At 41.4% G+C, this 24,000-nt stretch overlaps 1 protein-coding gene across 1 annotated transcript in view; it reads left to right on the top strand.

Moving 5' to 3' along the window:
- The window catches only part of ptprn2 (protein tyrosine phosphatase receptor type N2), a gene marked incomplete at its 5' end in the record, with an annotated part of 226,898 nt that overhangs the window by 196,901 nt on the left and 5,997 nt on the right, over positions 1-24,000 (top strand). The window contains 6 exons of the mRNA XM_084048743.1: positions 6,210-6,357; positions 8,185-8,258; positions 14,624-14,701; positions 18,803-18,922; positions 20,022-20,188; positions 23,288-23,341. Coding sequence (XP_083904869.1) covers positions 6,210-6,357; positions 8,185-8,258; positions 14,624-14,701; positions 18,803-18,922; positions 20,022-20,188; positions 23,288-23,341 — 641 coding nt within the window. The remainder of the gene's footprint in view (positions 1-6,209; positions 6,358-8,184; positions 8,259-14,623; positions 14,702-18,802; positions 18,923-20,021; positions 20,189-23,287; positions 23,342-24,000) is intronic.

Raw genomic sequence — 24,000 nt, 5'->3', positions numbered from 1 at the left:
TGCAGTATTGATACTTTTACTTAAGTAAAACACTTGAGTGCTTTTTCCACCACTGGTGTTCTGGCTACTATATACAGTATCAGGGTGAGATTATACGGACTGTAAATAGTTGATGGTGTGTGTGTGTGTGTGTGTGTGTGTGTGTGTGTGTGTGTGTGTGTGTGTGTGTGTGTGTGTGTGTGTGTGTGTGTGTGTGTGTGTGTGTGTGTGTGTGTGTGTGGTACCGGCGAATGTGTCTACTTCATGTCTCTGTTTGGCCTTGTGCCAGAAGCCAGCAGCTTTATTTCCATCTGTTTTTGTTCTTTCCATCTGTCTCTCTCCATAATCTACAAAACTCTCTAATCTTTACTTTTTAGTTTTTTTTAGTTTAGTGATATACTTTCTCTTGCTTTATCTCGGTGATGGTGTCATCGCTCTCTCTCTCTCTCTCTCTCTCTCTCTCTCTCTCTCTCTCTCTCTCTCTCTCTCTCTCTCTCTCTCTCTCTCTCTCAGAAACCTTTTCTGTCCACTCAGTGTCATTTTGTCTCTCTTTTATCATACCGTTCTTGTCCTCTCTCCTCTTTATCATGCCCGTCTTTCTCCTCTCTGCTGCAGCTGAACTGAGAGAGAGATATTTTGTTCTCTGTGATAATGAGAGATAATGAAATATCATTACGCTGTTATTGTTGTTTGAGTATTGCGGTAATTTTGTTTAAAGCTTTTGATGTCTTTTTCTGGACACAAATGCACACACACACACACACACACACACACACACACACACACACACACACACACACACACACACACACACACACACACACACACACACACACACACACACTCACACACACAATGGATTGTTTTAATTTTGTTCAACTTTTGGTTTCATTCATTTGAGACAAGCTTGATAAAAGAGATGGATAGATGCCTCGCAGTGTTTCCATTAATGGGGAGACCATTCATCACAATGCACGTCTGGCTTTTGTATTGGGTGCCTATAATGAATGAGAGTGCATTTGAGTAATGCATTTGTATTGGAAGTAATAGATGGGTTTGGGTGGCACTCGTCAAGCCTTGTTGTGAACTGAAGACCCCTTTTGAAAACATCGACAATGGAAAATACATTTTAGCCCGCAATAACAAAAGGGAGGCAACGACTCCTTTTGCTAGTAGTTTTATTATTGGTAGCAGCTCCTCCACAGATTCAATGCATAGAGAAAGGTAAAGCGCGCAGAGGGACCTTTGCTACTCTTTCATGCGGTGATTGACATGGAGATGTCCTACTGGGGTTGGTCTTTAAGATTCCACTGCCATCGCAGATGAAACCATGTGTGAGATTGCTTGTTATCGCTGATCTCATACGTATTTTTCCCTCTCCTCTGCTCTCCTCTCCTTCTCCTTTGAGCTTATGCCATGTGGAGAAGGGTGATGTGTCCCATCTCAAAAGAAATGCACACATTCTTTTTGGGATCCTATTGCTGCCACACGCACGTACGCACACACACACACGCACATACGCACACACATACAGTACGTGCGTCATGGTAACACTTTGGCTATTCAAAAATAGCAGATATACACGCTCATAGCGCGCCACTTCGTGCCGCGCTATGAACTTGTAGATCTGCTATTTTTTTTTAATCGTGGACATTTTTGCAAATCCTTGAATACATATATATATATACTACTCAAGTCTTTGCTTCTTGGGTGTCCCTGGAACAGAATATTTTGAGATTGGGGTTGGCGGCGAAATACATATAATTTTGGGGGTCCTTGATATGAAAAGGTTTGAGCACCACAGATGTACAGCAACAGAAGTTTTTCAGAAGTTTTTCAGAAGGCTTCAGGTCTTCATGGGTTGAAGAAGTAGTACAAATGTGGAACAGCAAAATTAAACAACCATAAAAATGCATCTCAGTCCTCTCTTTGAAGGATTTTCCTTATCTTGCTATAGCTTTGTGGGGACTGTGTGTCCCTCATAAAGTACAAGATCACACAGACACATACTGTAGTACAGTACATCCTTGCCCATCAAACATAGCACATTATGTTTATTAGCACATTTTGTTCTGTTCTGTTCTGTTCTGTTCTGTTCTGTTCTGTTCTGTTCTGTTCTGTTCTGTTCTGTTCTGTTCTGTTCTGTTCTGTTCTGTTCTAATCAATAAAAAAACAATCAACAAAACCACTCTCAACCCAGATACGTATTTTGGGCATGTCATTATACCGATCTAGAAGCTCACAACGCATCACAAGCTTGTAGATTGATGATTTTTGAACGTTTTTTTAATAGGGCTTAGATACACTTATTTTAAACATCTGAAAACACCAGCTACATACCTGCCAATACCGTTCATAGACCGATCAATACCGACATCAATAAAGTCAAACAATGGCCAATATATTTAGCCTGGTTCCAGACGAATCTGCCATTGCAAAAAAATAAATTGCCCTTGGCAGATTAGTGATATTAGTCTGGCCATGCCAGGCTACGCTATATTAGCCAAACCGATATAATCAGGCTGGCTCTGATCTTAAACCCAACACGTCATGTTCTGACACTATTTTAGTCAAAGAGATTTGATAGAGCCCTGGGGGAATCCGGTCAACTAAGTGAATGGGGTTTAAGTGGTTAGTGTAAAAAAGCCTTCAGTTTCACTACTACATCTGGACGTTCTCCGTGTGCTGAGTCACCACCTGTTTCTCAGCCACATCCGCTCAGAGCTCTGTCACACCAAAGAAGAAACCTCCATCTCCATGTCTCAGAAACCCCCTCCTTCCCCTCCTCTGCCCTCGTCTTAACGCCTGCTGCCAACAAACACCGCCTTCTGCATCTGCGCTGTGATACCGCAACACCTGTGCTCGTTTCATTTATCCGCTGAATGATTGTGAAAATCTCATCATTAGCACATTTGATATGGATACGTTGTGTCACAAACACATCTGTCTCTGTCTGTGTGTGAACTGCACTTACGGTGCCTGTTCTGTCGAAGTCTGTGTGGTTCAGCACCATGGATAGCGCTGTACAGTTAGATCACTGTACCAGGCTTTGCTTCCCATGAATGCACGGAGCAGCAGAAGAAACTATGTGCATGTTTCTGCACAGCACAGTAACAGGGTCACGCTGTTGTTTCTTTGTTTTCCCTCACCTTAATTATTGCATCTAAAAAAAAAAGTATAAAAGGCTTAAGGTGAGCTTTCATTATTTTTGAGCTCTTACTTTTCTTTTCTTTTTAAATGATACTTGACTGACTCCAAAGGCAAAGGAAAACTGCTTCCATTTGTCAGGGATTTTGGCAGATTTCTGATTTTGGCACCGAGGCATGTGTCAGGCATTGCTCTCACTGGCCTTTGCACATTTTCTTTTATTCGAGCGTTATACTGCAGCTGCATGTAAGTGCTTCATAGGTATAAAACCCATAAGCTATAATAGATTTTCTTCCGTAAATATAATACTGTAAGAGAAATCAGATGTTTGTTGTTGCTCATACTGCCATTACTGGAACATTTCCTTAAATAGGGAACAAAACCTTAAACATTAACACATGCATGCATTATTGCATATAATACCTCATGCGCCATTCCCTGAGAACAGCCCTCTCCCTCTATATTGTTCATTCTAATTGGACGGGGTGGGGTTATAGACAGCAATGTGTTACCTGTTGTGTCTGGCTCCCCTGGTCGTCCCCTTCATACCCAACACCCTCTCTGCAGCCGGTGGAGACTGCTTAGGAAAGGATTAAGCATTGTTTCCCTGACGCCCGGGCTTCCATCTCAGCCTTCTGATTGGCAGACATAATCCCCCTCCATTCACTAAAACCTTCGTTACCCTGTCTCTGGAAGACTCCATGGTCCACTGCTTCCCCCCTAGAAATGGCCTGGGGTGTTGGGGAGGGGAGGGGAGCGGGCTCGATAAGGGGGCTGCTGGCCGCATTGCATCAAGCTAAAAGATTATATGAATTTGGAATGAAATTAGTTCAGGGCAGCGTTTGAATAGGAACGGGATGAGATTTAGAGTGGATGTATCTAGTACATGGACATGTAATGTGCATGGTAAGGGAGGTGGGACGCTGTCATGGAGTGTATGCTTGTACACAGGGTGACAGTAGTGTAGCAGTGACAGGCTCTGTCAAGTGGCCATAATGGCACACTGTCAGTTCCATGAGAACTGCATTTTGTTGTTTGAGAACCCACTGAACCCACTGTACGTACAAATACAGGCTGCATTGCGTTGCGTTGTCATTATTTGAACCCTTTAAGACCAGGAGAAGCATCTGTGTCATTTTTTGATTTGACCTAAAAAGCATTATTTTACACTTTGGGCTATTCAAAAATAGCAGATATACAAGCTCATAGCGCGGCACCGAGTGCCGCGCTCCGAGCTTGTAGATCTGCTATTTACGAAAAATCGTGAACGTGTGTGCAAATCTTTGAATATATATATATTTTTAAAGCAAACATTTGTAACTCAAACCTTTGCTTCTGGGGGAGATGGGGGTCCGCGGCCAAATACATATACATTTTGGGGTCCTTGACATGAAAAAGTTTGAGCACCACTGATATAGAAATAATAGTTTTTCAGAAAACTGTTGGGATTTAGAAGACATTTTGTAGAATCGGCTTCAGGTCTTAATGGGTTAAATAACCAGATATTTACCCTCAACAAGCTGAAGTTCAAAATAGAAGAAAATGGGATAAATTACAGCCTTCAGTATGCCATAGGAATCTTCTTTGCAATCAAATGACATTAGAAATGATACTTTGTCTCTCTAATGGGCCCAGACAGACGTTCCACCATCTCATTATGTTTGCAGTGTTCAGAAGAGTAGAGTTACTGCATATAAACCAAAACTTTGATCCACTTTTCAAGCTGAATTGGTAATGATCTTATTAGCCACAAAATGCACCTTTCTTGCAATGTGAACTGCTGAAATGATGGACAATAAAAGGGTGATTGCCTATTGTGTGAGGTGCACGCTTATTTCTGATAAATATCCATGCAGAAATTGTATATTATTAGCTTCAAAACACACCTGTCTTGAATGGCGAACATCTAAATTGATGGACAACCGATGATAATTGCCTATTGTTTGTGGTACAGCACATACGTACTTATTTTGATTATTATGGAGGCAGGAATTGTATTCTGAAAAGTCTTGGATTTCTCGTTTGATTGGCAGACATGAATAAGCCGGAGATAACAATAGGAGTGTCATCTCCCTACTCAGCTTACCTATTCTGTATTTAATATGGGATAAAAACTCGGCGCATCTGGGTATCACTTTCATTGTATTAGCCAGCTGATCCCTGACATCAGTTTATGAGCCTGTAATCTTCTGCCTTACACAATGGCGGACTAAACCATTTAAAGCTGTCGGGAGGGGCATCATGATATGGGAGTGAAAGAAAAACGCGCGGAGCCCCCCAGAATAAAAAGACACCTCTCGCCAGCTAAATTCGGCTAAAACCCCCAGTGACTCACCCTGGTTCAGGAAGTGAACACACACACACACACACACACACACACACACACACACACACACACACACACACACACACACACACACACGCACACACGCACACACGCACACAGGCACACAGGCACACACAGGCACACAATACCCCCACCCTCTTTTTTTTTCTTTCTTTGTCTCTCTAGCAAATTCAATTTCGTCTTCTCCGAGTGCCAGCTTAAATGCAGACAATCTTATCAGTGGCTGTGCAAGCAGTGAGGGACGTGATTGAAACACCCCTGAAGTATTTTCAATGCACACCAACCTTTCACAAGTGTTAATTGTGAATGGCATTGTTTTTGTTTGTTGTTGTTGTTGTTGTTTTCTTTATCTTTTTTTTTTTTGGTCACCTCGCATCCACATAAACACACACACAAGGAATCCTCCACCCACATGGTTCCGCTATACAGCAGCTTAAGGATGATAATGCTCCATGACACCTGGATCATAGCTTTAAAGGGGTGGTGCTGTTGTCAATGGTTTATCATTTTACTCCGGTTTAATCATCAAGCAGGTATTTGTACTGACTGAAATGGACTGAAATACAATAAAACAAATATTTTTAAAAAACAAAAAAAATATTAAGATGCCGTCGCATGCCATCGTATGCCGTCATCCCATTATTACTAATTGACATATTTTCTGTGTGTTAGAACTCTTTCTTTATGGAGAAATGGCGGCAAATGTTTTGCATCCTTTGTGTAACCCCCCCTGCAGTCTTACATGGAGGACCACTTGAAGAACAAGAACCGTCTGGAACGGGAGTGGGAGGCCCTCTGTGCTTACCAGGCTGAGCCCAGTGCCTGCAGCGTGGGCCAGGGGGAGCACAACTCCAAGAGGAACCGCTCGGATGCTGTGGTCGTATGTGAGTGCAATGCAATTCAGATACGTTTTCACTAGTTTTCTGTGAGGATATATCCTGCCCAGTACAGGCACGGCAGGTGCACAGGACAATCATGCGGTACCACAGGTACAAGAAATGTTGGCCGTTAGGAACTAGTGTTGTCTATTAAGAACTATTGTTTCCCATTAGGAACTGTTGTCAGGAACTATTGTTGTCCATCAGGAACTGTTGTTGTCCATTAGGAACTGTTGTTGTCCATTAGGAACTGGTGTTGTCCATTAGGAACTGTTGTTGTCTATTAGGAACTGTTGTCTATTAGGAACTGTTGTTGTCTATTAGGAACTGGTGTTGTCCATTAGGAACTGTTGTTGTCTATTAGGAACTGTTGTCTATTAGGAACTGTTGTTATCCATTAGGAACTGGTGTTGTCCATTAGGAACTGTTGTTGTCTATTAGGAACTGTTGTTGTCTATTAGGAACTATTGTTGTCTATTAAGAACTGTTGTCTAATAGGAACTGTTGTCTATTAGGAACTGTTGTTGTCTATTAGGAACTGCTAGTGTCTATTAGGAACTGTTGTCGTCCATTAGGAACTGTTGTTGTCTATTAGGAACTGTTGTTGTCCATTAGGAACTGTTGTTGTCTATTAGGAACTGTTGTTTTCTGTTAGGAATTGTTGTTGCCTATTAGGAACTGTTGTTTTTTGTTAGGAACTGCTGTTTTCTGTTAGGAACTGTTGTTGCCTATTAGGAACTGTTGTTGCCTATTAGGAACTGTTGTTGCCTATTAGGAACTGTTTTCTGTTACGAACTGTTGTTGTGTATTAGGAACTGTTGTTGTCTATTACAGTCCCCAGTGAACATTTCTCACAAAGTTCACTGGCATTTCTATTTCATGTTATAGTTTGTAAACATGCCCAAAAACCTAAACCTTAAAGAAAGGTAAAATGGTTAACCCTAATTGGGAATCTCCCCCCCCCCCCCCCCCCCCTCCCTCTAGGAAAGGGGAAACAGACAAAAAGAACTTAGGGCAAAGATTTAGAATGTAGTCTAAAGGAATACTTAATTAAACAGAATGTGAAATTATATGGACCTTAAAATTAAAGAGTAGCAGGATCCCAAAAAGACTTTATTTCAAAAATAAGATGGCGAGAGCAAAAATTCCTTGCTCTGCCTTTTTCTGAAAGGATGACCTTTCTAAAAAGGCTTAGCACTGAAGTCCGACCCTAACCATTCCCTAACCCTAACCGCACACGGAAGCCACTAGTCGGAGTGGCGAGATGTCGGAATGGAAGGAGCACCCCGAACTGTTGTTGTGCTTTAGGAACTGTTGTTGTCCATTAGGAACTGTTGTTGTGCTTTAGGAACTGTTGTTGTCCATTAGGAACTGTTGTTGTGCTTTAGGAACTGTATTTGTTGTTCATGTTCAGTGTATAATGGTTCTGAGCTGGTCTCAATTCGTCACACACTGAGCCTTGTCCTTGGGGTGTAAATGTCATTTTCAGGGTTCATTGTTCTTTCTCTTTCTCTTTCTCTTTCAGTGACTAGTTGCTTTAATGGTGTGTGTGTGTGTGTGTGTGTGTGTGTGTGTGTGTGTGTGTGTGTGTGTGTGTGTGTGTGTGTGTGTGTGTGTGTGTGTGTGTGTGTGTGTGTGTGTGTGTGTGTGTGTGTGTGTGTGTGTGTGTGTGTGTGTGTGTGTGATTATATAAATATGTATATATATACTTTGAGGGCTGTGATGAAATCTGTTGAAGTTATAACCCCTACATTGTAGCTTTCTCAACATTATATTTGAGGGGGAGATAGAAAGATTGAAATATACTTGATGAATTATGCATCTCGATTACAGATGATCATTCCAGGATAACCTTGAAGGCTGAGAATAACCATGGCAACTCAGACTACATCAATGCCAGTCCAATTGTGAGTATTCTTCCTTCGCTATGAATGAGCGGTGTTGCAAAATGTTTCCTGTCTCTGAAACGTCACCTAATTTCCGTCGCTGTTGGGCAGAAATCTCATAACGTTACTTTTCAGGAAAAGGAAAAAAGAACAACAAAGGATTGATTGACTTAATACTTTATTAACACGATTATTAACAGTACAGGTAATAGGCCTTAAGTAAAAGGTTATGCTAAAAGGATAACACAAAAAGCCTTGTGGTCCATTGTCCGTTGTGGTCCATTACTCAAATCATCAGTAAGGAGGATCCAATGTAGTTGACTATTTTTCTATCGATTAGTCACTTTATGGAGACTTGAGTTCATGGATATTTTTTTGTTTTTGTCGCATTCCTAAGCCAATAATTTGATGACCAGCGGACCGGTAGGCAGCGGTTCCGGTAGGAGACACAAAAGAGACTCTTTGTGTCTCCTACCGGAACCGCTGCCTGACATCAAATTATTGGCTTAGGAATGCGACAAAAGCAAATGTCAATGAATCCATGAAAAATGTCCATGAATTCAAGTCTCCATGGGGTGACTAATTGATGGGGGGGAAAAGTACTTTTGGGGGTGAACTATCCCTTTAACCACTTTAAGTTTCACTTCATAAATTATTTTAAGAAATAGAGGAAATACCAAATCTACAAGCTCACAAGGCGTTGCAATGCGATGCATTGTGAGCTTGTAGATTTGCAATTTTTGCTCATTTTACGTGACACTCTTGTTTGATGAAGTAGGGCATTCATTTATGAAAGAAAAACATAACATAAAAAGTTGAAATATGAGGTTTCTGCCCGACAGCAATGGCATGATACTGTAGGCACCAGTTGCATTTAACTTTGTGATAACTACAGTTTTTTTTGTTTTTTGTTATTAGCTTTCCATGTTGTCAACCTCTTTACTACCGTATATGAGTATTCAGATTGTCATGTTGAATCACACTTTGTACTACCTGTTTTCAAAATGGAAGCAGATAGCACTTGTGTCTTCACATCTGCATTTAAAATAATGTAATTTTCTTCTTATCCTTCTTCTTTTTTTTTTCTTTTTTTTTTTTTACTAAACAAATGTATCTCCCAAACCAAACCAGACAGGCCTCAATGCTGGGGAACAGGCTTTGGTTATTTTTCTGTATTTTCTTCCCCCAAACATTTTACAATGATTGCCCGTCATGATTTCCCCTGGGGCTGCTGAAAGGGGATTCCATCAAAGAGAACAGGAAAACTATGCATTTCAAATACAGTGCCAACATTTCCAAGGAGATAGATAGGGCTGCACACACCGCTGCAGTAAAAAGCCTATTACTTTTCAGAAACAAACAGAAGAGAGTTTTCAAGAGACTATTTATTCCTCAATTTTCCTGCTAGTATATTCAGGACGGCTGAGGTTTATTTGAACAGTATGCAACAGTCTGTTTGATATTGTCAGTTGAAAACATAATATTAGAGTGACAACTAAAGTTTAGTTTAGTGAGTGTGTGTTCACAAAATGATAATGTGGGTGTTAGCGCACACTAGTGGAGGTTGAACATAATATTCCCCACAATTTCTTCTTGCTCTACTGTAAACAAAAAGAAAAGAAATGAGACAGACAGACAGACAGACAGACAGACAGACAGACAGACAGACACACAGACAGACGCACACACCCAAGGTGTTGGAGGTTGTTGAAGTACAGTAATGGTTGCTCCAGTGGCGTTTAGTTGAAAGTAGTGGTAATTACACCACAAAAGGGACCCCTGGCTGAGCCAAGCAAAACTGTGATAATTATGTCTGTCAATGCTGTCTCTTCCTCCTCATTAGCTTCAGTAAATAATGCGCCACCTCTTCCTTGGAACCCAGGGTCACATGAGACAGAGGGGAAGGGTATTGCAGACCGAGGGCTGACATGCAGGATGGCAGCTATCGATTTTTTTCTATTCCATTATTCTATCGATAAATGTTTAATCAATTAATCGAGTAATCGGGAATCGGGAAGCGGTTAACCATTGAAACTTTATTTTCTACTTTGTCGTTTCAACAATCGTTGCAAAGCGACATTTATTTAACGATTTATTTATTTAAATATTTTTGTGCGTAATTTTTTTTGCAAATAATGACATGCCCCAAATAGATTATGAACAGATTATTTTTTGTAAATTATTGTTTATCGGATATTTCGCATTATCGATTAAATCGATTAGTTTGATTAACTGTTGTACCCCTAGCGACGTATCAAAGCATGGAGGCCTCGGGTATGCCACAGACTGTGTGTCACAGTCTTTCTCGCCTATCATGCCCTTTACAGAGTCCAGAGACTTGTGGCTTTTCCTCACCAATGTTTGTGGCATCGTTCTGTGATGCTGGTTTGGTGACAAAAGCGAGTGCATGCTGTGTCCGACTGTCCGTGAAATACTCACTCCACTATGCGTTTAACGCTGTCTAGCTAGCGTATACAAACGCGGTATCAAGGTGCAGTAACGAGGCATTGCAAGTTGAGATGTTCCTGCAGTACATATTCTTTGTACAAGCTTTTTCAGCACAAGCTATTTTTCCTTCAAACCAAAGAGCAATTTGCTGTTTTCTTAGTCTATCTCCTTAACACAATGGCAAAGGGAGGACAGCAGAAATGCGGGGCTATTCTTTCATGCCTGTGCTTTTAGTATTCATGCAGGGACGTGAGCACACAGTCTGTGTCCTTGAGATTGGCTAAACAGAGTGGCAGCTTGTGCACTCGGCACTAACTCTTTCATTTCTGTGGAATAAAATAAAAAAGAAATCCATGCATGGAATATTTCAACCGGCAATGATGAAGTGAAAATATACCCAAGCTACCTAATTGGAAGTGATTCAAATGTGTGAAAATGAAAACATAATTTTCTATATTATGTATCTGTTGTTTGGTGGAAATTACACTCGCTGTGATGGCAGGGAAATCTATTGATCTACCAGCTACCTATGTAAATGGTGAATGGTGCATTTATATAGCGCTTTTATCCAAAGCGCATTACATAGATTGTGCATTACATTCACCCATTCACACACATTCGTACACCAATGGCGGAGGAAACCATGCAAGGCACCAACCTGCTCATCGGGAGCAATTAGGGGTTCAGCGTCTTGCTCAAGGACACTTCGACACTAACTCTTCAGGGGGAGCCCGGGATCGAACTGGAAACCTCATGGCTTCCAACCGGCCACTCTACCCCTGAGCCACTGCCGTTTCACGTCCACACTCTAATGACCAAGTTACACGTTGTCCACCATAATCACAGCTAATATTTTGACATTTTATTACAGTATATGCACAGAAAAGAATACCAGCACTCACTTAAGTCCATTTAGGCTCTTATTTATTCAGGTCTTATCCCCCCAGCAGCAGCAGCTCATACAAACGGACGCTTCGGCCCGCCGGCCTTCCTCAGCGTGTATGAGATAAACAGATGTTGTGTCACTTTATAAAGGGGACCTAGGTGCGTCGCACAAAGCGGTCCGGGTAACAACATTATACCTGAGAATTAAACCACTTTTTTAACAAGAAAGTCAAAAACCTGAAAAGAAAAAAACAAACATAGAAATATTAGAATCACAGTCTTCATTTGTTTTGCAGTATTGCAACACTTTTTTAAAGGAAAACTTTGTCTGTGCGAGTACCTAGACACTCCTTCATAAAGACAGTTACATTACAGTATATTCAGCCATTTAAAGGTAGAATACTGTGTGAATACTGGGATGAAGTACTTGTTATTAATGGCAAAAAAATATGCAAGGCTTTATTTTACAGTCCTAATACATGTTTAGTACACAGAAAGTAATAAATAAGTATGAATAAATAACTCTTACTGAGGATTATGATCCTACATTATGATTACATTATGTAGTACTCACTATACATTTCTTATGGCTACAGAAAAAACACAGTGTGCCTAATTGCAAAAGCTGAAAGTGCTGCTAGCTAGGCTATTACAAAACTCGCCCCATCAGCAGTGATGGACAGTAACAAAGTTCATCTACAGTACGGTACTTGAGTACATTTCTTTAGTGTATCTGTACTTATGGACCCCAGGAAGATTATCTGTTGTTATGCACCAGCTAATGGGGATCCTAATAAACTCAATAGACTCACACTAAACTTAAGTATTTATGTTTTTGGATACCTATGACTTTCTCTCTCCTACATTCTAGGAAGGGAAAAAGTACATTATGAATTAGCCCTGTTTCAAAAAACAAGGCAATTCAACGTGCTTTACTTAAAACATAACGCAAAAGAAACACATTATAACAGCACATTAGAATACAATAAAAACAAAAAAGTAACACATAAAAATTACAGTGCAGACGAATAACATTGAATAAAATAAACTTTAGTGAAAGGCAGCGGCAAACCGAAAGGTTTTAGCCGTGATTTAAAAGAAGCAGCTCTCTGGGAGTTTGTTCCAGATATGTGGTGCATAAAAACTAAATGCTGCAGAAATGTATTTTGGCCCTAAACCATTTAAAGCTTTATAGACCAACATATTTTGAAATCGATTATTTGACACGCAGGGAGCCAGTGTAAGGATTTAAGAACTGGAGTGATATGCTCCACTTTAAGAACTCGAGCAGCAGCGTTCTGAATCAACTGCAGTCTTCTGATCGATTTTATAGGGAGACCTGTGAAGACACTGTTACAGTAAGTCTAGTCTACTGAAGATGCATGGACAGGTTTTTCTGAATCCTCTTGAAATGCATGAAAGTGCACAGTGAAAAAGGCTGATCTACAAGCTCACAACGTGCCTGTAGATCTGCTATTTTTCACTATTGATATTTTTTAGAACATTTCTGGAACATCAGAATTGCTTTGAGAAGTTGTCTAAACAGCTAGCAACTTTGATTTGAGCGATATACTGTATATATTTATATGTTTTTGTCCATCACTGCCTATCAATGCACCGCTGGCATGGCAGGTGTCTTAATGAGCATCTCATTATGAAGACTGCAGGGGGCGCATGACCTTTTGAACCAATGATAGATCACTCCTGATTATCTCAGCAGACAAGCTGACCTACAGGTGGCCAGGGAGCAGTAAAGGTATCAAATTGTTTATTTCTGAAATGCGAATGCTCCCTGTCGGCCCTTCATTCAGGAAAACATTCTTCTCCATGCCCTCTCATCAGCGCTAGAGATAACTGGGACAATACTCTTTATAAGAGTTAAATCTCTCTCTTCTCAGGGAAAACCATGTTTTTCTACATGCACATCGAAGGAGTCTGAACTCTACTTAACCTTGTCCCTTAGCTGTTGCACTTCTCTACTCAACGTTTGTTTCACAAACCATTTTCATCCCTGTCTTCTTGTTCTCCTACCTTCCTGCTCTCCTCCTATTACAGGCCTTTTATTTTTGATTTGTGTGCGTTTCAACGGAGAGGCTATTTTAAAACAAAGTTGTTTTCAAAGATTGTACAGCCCACTCCCTGTGCCTAGCTCTCAATATATGTGTGCTGACCATTAAACCACTCCAACAGACAGATAGGCTTGCACACACACACGCGCACATGCACACACACACACACACACACACACACACACACACACACACGCGCGCACATGCACACGCACACACACTTGTACACACAGACCAGTCACCAGACCCATCCAAGAAGTATCAATCCTCTAGTGTAGGCGTGTGTGTGACATTCTCAGACTGGCATCAATAATGTACTGGAGTAGAAACGCATACTTCCTTCTCACTCAAGTATTACTCTAATCCAAGCCATTAATGAACAGTCACATCCCGGGGACCAGAAGGGACACAGGGGAAGGGACAAGAAAGGCAGTGCTCAGGCTAATTTATACTAGCCGAGAATACACCACTGTTGAGTGAGTGAGGGAGTGAATGAATGAATGAATGAACAAACAAATGAATTTCCCCAAAGGGGTCTGTAAAGGTCTGTCTGTCTGTCTGTCTGTCTGTCTGTCATCTATCTATTTATCTATCTATTAAAAATCAACCTTCTGGTGGTGCTATAACAGGCTCATTTGGGGTGGAGGTTCTTCGTTGGCCTCCCAGGAGTGTGCATGAAAAGTTTCACACCCATCAGTCCAACAGTGCCGTTCACAGACACACACACGGACACACACACACACATACGGATGGACAGGAGCGAAAACATAGTCTCCTGGACAATGAAGCAATCTGGAGGCTGTAGCCAGAGAGCAGAGTGAAAGGGGAGGGAAGAAGGAGAGCTTTCCCAGGAGATGATGCTGTGTGCTCTCTCCAGATGGAGGCTGTGTGAGGGTAGTCGAATCCAGACAGTACATTTCCATCAGCCTTCTCTAACCCACCCAAACACTCACTGTCTGTCTCCTTCTATTCCCTCTCGCCCAGATGGACCATGACCCGCGCAACCCTACTTACATCGCCTCCCAAGGCCCGCTGCCTTCCACGGTGACAGACTTCTGGCAGGTAAGAAAACTCTCCATCTCCATTGACAGTGTTAGCATTTTCACTCTGCGTGTGCGCTTTCAATAACTCCACCATGAGGCTTTGGGAACGTATGCATTGTGTGGACAGTGGAGTTGTGTCTGACGACCTCACCCTTTCCATTGTGCATGCTGGATCATTTAGATTAATTCTGCTCTGTGTTAATGTAGGTAATTTAATGTGTGTATTTTAAAACTGAATATAATTTCTTCAGGAAATTAAGAAAACCGTATTAAAACATATTTTTCAAACAAAGCAATACTGCCTCATCAACGTTGGTATTGTGACTTTATATATTGTCAGATACGTGCATGTGTCATTATATTATCACCACTTTACCCCAATCCAGCTCAAGTGGAGTTAGGAGGTTTTGTCCATCATTGATAAGAACAGCTGACAATGGATCTCCAAGCTCACAATGCATCACAAATGCTTCACGGAGTTGCATTTTCTGTAGAAGCGAGAGAAATGCTATATGAACTAATTTCTTGTCATATTGCTCTCCTCAGAAAACACTACATAGATTTTAGATATAGAATGAATTGTTTTCATAACATAGCATCAGTGCTAAGTTTGATAAACAGGTACACTGCATAGTTACTTTTAACAGACTACGGGGGGGAAAACACCTGCCTCGTTAAAGTTTGTTTTCTTCCGAGTCTGCAGCTGCTCTGTGTGTGTGTCCCACACGAGGGAGAGGGGGTGGAGTTAGCTGGTTTGGCCGACCAATGGAGTTAGGAAGTTTTGTCAGAAGCGCTTTTTAATACTTTTCATTGGTTCAATATTTTTTTAACCAACACACAGACGTAAAGGGTGTAACGTAATAGCGTTGATTTAAAAAAAAGAAAAGAAAAATGGAGTTAGCTGGTTTCTGCCTGACAGCGACGATATACAAGTGCTCATATTTGGACCTTTGTTGGTACAAATATCATGTGGCATACCTGTTTGCTATTTGCAGTCCTGTCCATGTCTGTAAATGTCACAGGAGACTTTGTGACCCATGCTGCCTGGTATGGATGCACGCCTCCAATGACGCATTGGTTTGCCAAATGGTGCTCTTATGCATTAACAGGAAAGTACTGCAGTAATTAGCAGGCCCATCGCCTCCATATGGTGGAGTAACTCTAGTAGCCGTGACCAGGAGGTGTAAATACTGTCACACCAGCTGGCCCTGCTCGCTCTCTTCGTCTGGGGGTTGAATCCATAATGTTATTTTTCATACTGTACAAGAGTAACAAACTTTATTGCTGCACTTCGTCTTGATTTTTATACCAATTTGGTGACCAGACCATGCACACAGCAAATGTTAATTAAGCTCTGAGAGTGTACAAACTGATCATTAGGTCAATGTATTACTATTTTACATCACACTTTTAATTTGGTACTGCTTCATTCATACAGGTTTTAAATATTTAAATTAAAGACCTTTGAGTTTAACGCTCAGGATTTTGCAGTGTATATAGCAATGTCTGTTTTGATTTTTAGCAGTAATGATGGCTGCTCATGCGCTGTTCCAAACATAAATACACTGTTTTCTGGGCGCTGTTAGAGAAAACACTAGGGTTAACAAAGGGTTAATCACTTGGTCACATAGTAAATAGAAAAATTGCCGCTAACAAACAATTGTGCTACTATTGTAGCATCATAATAATAGTGAGCTTGTTGACGACACAGAAATTATGTTTTTTATGCCAAATGCTATTGTTCCCAAAATGCACCTTGATTAAGTGGATCAGTTGATATCGGAATGAAGCCAGCACTGCTCAATAGCTTTAATTTGTCAATTTAAAAGCGCCTCACATGAAACATTTGATAATTGTCTGCTAGAGTTTTTATTTGCTTGTTTGTATGCATGCCAGCTTTTTGTCCTAGTGAGGTGAAAACATGCATAGCCATTATCTGACGAAAAGAGTCATTCGGTTCATAAACAAAAGCCTGTATCTCTTTCAATTAAACAGAAAAACAAATACTAGAACATTAAAATTAGATTTAATTGACAAATGGCAGACACAGTAAACACCAGATTTGTGTTGCGGAATAAATTGTGGTCTTTCATTATCCTGGGGAAAAAAAGAAACTCGCTCCCTTTCCCCCATTAAAAGTAAACAAACAGGGGAAGCTCTGGCAGTCACATGCAAATGACCTTACAGGAGGCAAATCTTCTGCCTCTGTCCTACCTAATCCCCACTGGTCTCCGACAGCGAGAGCTCCGAAACGTAGCCTCTGTCTAATCCTCCTCCTTTACCCTGCACTCTTCATTCACCCCCCGCCCTCTCCACACCCCCCACACACTCACACACACACACACACACACACACACACACACACACACACACACACACACACACACACACACACACACACACACACACACACACACACACACACACACACACACACACACACACTACATCCTTCACTCCTCTTCTTCATCTCCATCTCTCTCTCTCTCTCTCTCTCTCTCTCTCTCTCTCTCTCTCTCTCTCTCCCCCTCTCTCTCTCTCCCCCCCCCTCTCTCTCTCTCTCTCTCTCGCTCTCTCTCTCTCTCTCTCTCTCTCTCTCTCTCTCACTCCCCCCGTCCCTGGCTGTGAGCTCAACTCAACTCCTCTGAGGTCGCACCACTCCTCTCTCCCTCTTTCTTTTCTAAGCAAAACCCCAATCAGTGTGGCTCTCCCAGGCAATGACTCAAGTCTTTTGACTCCTTTTCCTATTCATACTTTAATTACTACAGTAGACAGACCTTGGATCTTGAAAGGAGTGATTTCCTGGAGTTCATATATGTCTGTAAAATAGAAATCATTGCCCGAAAAAATGTGTATTTTGTCAACCAATCAGTTAAGCGACCCCATTGAATACTGTGTGTATATATACAGTGTATATATATATATATATATTTACATATACATATATATACACATATATATATATAACGTACAACATTTCAGTGGTGGATATATATATATATATCTCAGTTAGAAAATACACATTCTACATGAAATAATTGTCTAGCTTCACCAGACGAAATGCACCCCACCACCCCTACCGCATGATCGCCGTATTTCGGTGTTGGTGGCGTGACAGTCAATCTAATCAAAGCCTGGCACCGTTGGCAGAGAGTTGGCATGCGACGTATCGTCCGCTGCTGGGCCTGGATCACAGAGGCTTGCGATGAGTTTATAGGTGAAGCCGCTGTGTTTTCATAGCGCTCATAAAAGCTGTGTTTCTTCCTCATTTCCCTAATGGCTGCCATGGGCCCCTTATCTTTCCCAAGGACACATTAGATCAGGGGTAGGCAACTGAGATAAGCCTAGGGCCAATATCACGTGCACAACACGCGCCCGCGCGCGAAGCGCGTGGGCGCAAAATTTTTTGGGTCTAATTCGGGTCTAACTCGGTCTAATTCGGGTCTAATTTGGGTCTAATTCGGTTCTGTTTGACCAATATAAATCAACATTTTTTCCGGTTTAAATATCAGCACAGGCGATTTTTCTGGTGATTTTTTTTTCTTCTCCATTTTCCTCTAATCTAGCTATAAAATGTTATAAATCCTTTAAAATGCATCGTGTTTATGAGTGCATGATTTCAAAAGTGGGTTCAAAATCAAAAAATATTTTTCTAAAAAAAAAAAAAAAAAAATTTAAATTTTTTTTTTTTTCTCAAAATTATCTCACGGGCCAGATATTATTTCTGGGGGGCCAATTTCGGCCCGCGGGCCGCCTGTTGCCGACCCCTGCATTAGATTGTGATAAGATGAGACGGAGCAAAGGCGGTAGATCTGGGGGATCTGGCTTATAGACGATTTGGCACGTGAAACCAACCCCCCCCCCACCCCTCTCCCTCCCCCGGTCCACCTAAACCCGCTCACCGTTTGTCTCGCGCAGGGCTGTGACATTTATTCACACTCGTTGGACAAAGTAGAGGCAATATAATGTTAATGTGCAGTATACCGTCCCATTTGGCTGAGTTCTAGCAGACCTTATAATGTGCTCTGTGGTATTCTGTGAATGAATAGGAATGGCCCGCTGCTGTCTCTGGGCATAATATGATTGACAGACCGTCTCTGGATGATCTTCCTGTGTGCAGATGGTGTGGGAGAGCGGCTGCGTTGTCATCGTGATGCTGACGCCACTCTCTGAGAACGGGGTGAAACAGTGCCATCACTACTGGCCAGACGAGGGATCTGATGTCTACCACGTCTATGAGGTACTGGAGAGATATCTAGAGTTTTTTGATTGATTGATTTATTGATTGATTTATTGATTGATTGATTGATGTTTTTTGTCGTCAAAAATGCATATACATATAGTATATTTGTACATGTCTGTCAAAAGGACAAATAAGCCTGAGAGCTTATTTCTAGTGTGGTCCTTTGAGTGTACATTCCAAGTTTAAATAATAATAATAATAATGATAGTAGCGGATTTTATTTATAATACACTTTACATTTGGGTAAGTCTCAAGGTGCTACAATAAGCATTTGCATAAAAACCATCACACCACTATAAAAAGAGCTAAAAAACAGAAACAAAACAAAACTGATACAAAGCTTTTGTGAGGACATTGGTTTTCTTGGTCAATGAGAATTCTCTCATGTTGCAAATTTCTCAATTTAGTCGGGTAGACATGGTGTAAATAGCTCTCCTGGGCCATTGCTGTGAATACAAAGTGGTTCTGAGTCAACTTCCTTCATTAACCAACTGCAACTGTACTTGGTCTGCTTTTTCTTCCCTTTTACACCAAATCTCTTCACCAGAATTCCAGAAATAGCAGATATACAAGCTCACAACGTGCCACGTTGCCATACGTTGTGAACTTGTAGGTCGGCTATTTCTGCCAAATGTTCACCCCAGAATAGGGTGAACATTATGGTTGGGGTTCAAGTGATTAAATAGGGGAACAGTTACCACTACCAGCACTAAAGCAACATTACAACATGAATCCAAGTGTAACTCCCCCCATTGAAACGCATTGAATGTACTGTATCTGTTGTATAATCACGATACCCCCTGCTATGCTAGGCTGTGCTTAGCAACATATGGGTTTTTTTGTTAACAGTGTGTGGTGGTGAATCTTGTTGCTAATTGCTGGCAATCATGTTCTAAAAGCAGCAACACACGGCGGTGATATATGGTATTATTTCACAGATATGGGCTTTTAAGGCACGCTGCTTCATGTTATATACTACGGCCTCTCACGTATTATTGCTTAATTGTCTCTGTGCCATGTCTATGATTAAAATATCGACATTAATATACATTTAAATCTGAACCATGACGGATCTTTTTACTTTGGAACTCTGCAGGTCAACCTAGTGTCAGAACACATCTGGTGTGAAGACTTCCTGGTTCGAAGCTTCTACCTGAAGAACCTGCAGACCAATGAGACGCGCACCGTTACCCAGTTCCACTTCCTGTCCTGGATGGACCACGGAATACCCGACTCGGCCAGAACCCTGCTGGACTTCCGCAGGTAAAGAGAACATGCCATATATGTAATTGGTCATATGGGTAATGGAACTTGATGGACCTCAGGCCAGTTCTGGTCCTGGTTCTTTTCTCACTTTAGCTTCTCCTTCTGCCTTTTTTTGTTCTGGTTAACGTCTGCATTTCTGCTCTATTTCTTTGATCCTAGACTTATTCCCCTCAACTCTCTCCTCCAGCTCATGTGATGCAGAAAATTAACAGCCTCGCATTGCATGGTTTGGCTAGGAGAAGAAGAAGGAGAGAACTCCCCCCCACCCCCCCCCCCCTGCTAATTCAAACACCCAATTAAATGGGACCTGTCTAGCTAAAGACCTAGGAGAGGGGGAAAAGCCAGTGACTGAATAACCTCACTGTGTTCTTCGTCTAATGTGTGCTGGCAGAGGAGCAGCTATAGACCCCCTGGGAGAACCCAGACGGGGAGAGGAAAAGCCCTCCAAATGAGAATAGATGCGTCAGATGTCTGTCTGGAAGTCTATCCCCTCGGTTTGGGATCCAAAAAGAAGCAGTGCAGCCTTGCTTTGTCATCTTTTTTTGGGGGGGGGGGACACAATTTGCACAATTGTCTGTTTTGTTTTGTAACTGGTTAGCTGGTAACTGGTTGAAACAAGTCCCCAGGACTTTTTTTTGTGTTTAGCCTAAATGTCTGACTGTACCTCGTGCTGTTTACAGTTTGACTAAAATGTTATTCAATCATTCAATCAAACTGGTGGTTCAGTGGTGGACACTGGACACACACTCAACCCCAGTTCTTGAGTCAAAGTATAGATACTCCTGGTCAAATATTACTCAACTACAATTGAAAGTTGCTCTGTCATATGTGTACTAGAGTACAGGAGTACTCGGGTTTTTGTATTAAAAAGCACAAATTACTAAGTGCATTTTCTTTTTAATGTCAATGCATTGCTATATTGAAATTTTGATGGTCCTGACATTTTCAAAAGAAATATATTAATAATAGTGAACATAGCAGTTCTACAAGCTCACATTAATACAGCTTGTAGATTCTGCTATTTTTCACGATATTTAAAATAAGGCTTAAGTGGTTAATTCATAATGTACTTTTTCCTTTCCTAGAAATGTAGTCAAAAGTACAATATTTCTCTTGGAAATATAGTGGTGTGACAGTGATACGTATCAAAAAATACAAATACTAAAAAAAATTACTTAAGTACAGTACTCAAGTAAATGTACCTAGTTACTGTCCACCACTGGTGGTTATGATGTTCAGGCATATTGGTGTCAGTTCGTTGATTGAATACTGTATTAGTCAAAAATGTAAACAGCACGTGGTACTGTGCAGTCAGACATTAAGGCTAAAAGGATATAAATACAAATACAAAACGCTATATGTAAAAAAGAGAAAAGGGGAAAACGGCAGCAGTGAATGACACCTCCTTTCTATGGGAAATTGCATTTATCTCCCCTTGTGGTCTCCTCCTGATAGATAATTTTTCAGGCCAGTTTGGAGAGAAACCAGTGATTTACATCTTTTAACCCATTAAGACCTGAAGCCGATCCTACAAATGTCATCTAAATCCCAACGGTTTTCTTAAAAACGTATGTTGCTATATGTGGTTCTCAAACTTTTTCATAATTGTCAAGGACCCCCAAAATGATATGTATTTGGCCGCAGACCCCCATCTCCACCAATTGAGTTACAAATGTTCACTTTAAAAATATATATATTCAAAGATTTGCACAAGTTTTCACGATTTCTAGCCAAAGTGTAAAATAATGTTTTTTTTTTAGCCCAAAACTAAAAATGACACAGATGCGTTCCAGGTCTTAATGAGTGTTAATGGATGGTGTCAGAGATCAATGTCTATACTGTATACGTACGTGTTATATCCCGATGACCGCAGTGCTGCGGTGGAAACCCCCCTGGTCATTTGTGGGTAACCTCTGACCCAGCGGTGCAACGTGATTCAAAGGTTTCAGATCCCATAACGATGTGTGCTCTCACGCCGTGGTTTTGGCCAACACGTATTAAAGCGGTTGCCAGTGTCATTTTTGTGATGTTGCAGCTAGTAATATGAGCCCAGTTGCATAGTCACAAAAGTGATCATTGGAAACTGTGTCTCCTCAGCCAGGCCTGTACACACATTCTCTCTCTCTTCTCTCTCTCTCTCTCTATCACTCTCTTCCTCTCTCTCTCTCTCTCTCTCTAAGCTTTTGAGGAATAGACCATGCACTCCTTTGAGAAATAAGGCTATTGAAAATGTTCTGCCTGTGACCTCTGTGAATTCCTTTTCATCTTAATAGATTGTATACAATAGATAGATCCATCCATTCATCCACTGATCGATGAATGGAGATAGATAATTAATGTTGTTATAATATTGCTGTAAAGACCGTCATGCAATGCATGCTTTCATCTTTCTCAAATCCTTTTCGTGTTATTTTTTTTTCTTCCCCGTGACAAATTGTAGGAAATAATAAAAGCTATTCAGACATTTATTAATTTCTTTATTGAAAAGGTGGCGGTGGAAAACAAAACAAAAGAGAAAATGGAAACATGCGGATGGATGCCTTGGCCTAGCATAGTAGTCAGTTTCCATGGCAACGGCAGGGTGTGAAAGGCTCGATGGTCCTCACGGTGTGCCTGTGGGGTGTAGCATTCATAATTGGCCGGGGTTAATGCGTCGACGGCGTCACACCGCCACATCCATCCTCCAACATGTCACAATAAACAGTGTTATAAATGATCCTCCAAAATGTTTACGCTGTTTGACACGCACTTTTCCCTGTATACTTCACATTATTACAGAGGCTGATGGAGTAAATGGCAGGGGAGGAGATTGCTCATGATTTTGTTTTGTTCATTTGGTTGTTTGTTTCCGCCACTCCTTTCAGTCACATCACTGTGCGTGCATCACCTTTTTCTTTCATGATAAGTTTATATATCTTGTTTATTTGAAATGGTCATGGCTACCCAGTTTACTGTACAGGTTACAATCAATGAATGAGTGAGTAACCATGATATTCTTGTTTCCCCCAAAGACTTGACGACCTTTGCATTTCTAACTTTTGTTTTGGTCAAGTTAACAATAATTCATGCACCCCACCCTCTCTGTTTTATTTTCAGAAAGGTTAACAAGTGCTACCGGGGTCGATCTTGTCCGATAATCGTTCACTGCAGGCAAGTATAACCATTCCACCCATCTGAAAAGCTCAGTTGTCAGGGGGGGGGGGGGGGGGGGGCAGGGGGTGCGGCGGTGGGGGTGATGTTTGTCGTGTCCATGGAATGTTGGAGAGCGAGAGTCTGTTTATTCAAACCCACTCTGTGTACATCCCCCCCAGGGTCCAGTAGACATAATGTTTATTCCTGTGGCAGTGCAGCTTTATGGAAATGGAGTGATTGTGACACATAAGACACTTAACCACAAGACACCTCCATTTAGTATATTTTGCTACGAGTTAGTTAACCAGACTTGATTAACCACTAACCACTATAACCACTTTTAACAGCCACATCCTGTTAAGTCATGTGTGGGGCCGGTGGGCCCTCGCTCTCCCCATGAGGGGGATGCAGGGAGCGGAGTGTCTGTCTAGCAGTGGATTAACGAAGCGCCTGCTCTGCTGGTTTATTGGCCTTGCCTTTATTAGGGAGCGATGCGCACGCCTTGTTTGCAATTAACATGCAGAGGCGCTGAATGGCCGGCGGGCACAAAGACGGGCTTTTCATAAGACTATCTCTGGAATAATGGAAAAGCAAGGCTCTCCAAAAGCCATTTTCCAAACACCCCCGGCCTCTCAACCTCCCCTCTGCTCCTGAGGTGCATGCATTTAAAACCCTTT

Source organism: Gymnoscopelus microlampas (genome assembly GCF_963454915.1).
Source record: "Gymnoscopelus microlampas genome assembly, chromosome: 22".
Lineage (NCBI taxonomy): Eukaryota > Metazoa > Chordata > Actinopteri > Myctophiformes > Myctophidae > Gymnoscopelus > Gymnoscopelus microlampas.
This window is presented reverse-complemented; position numbering and strand designations above follow the sequence as displayed.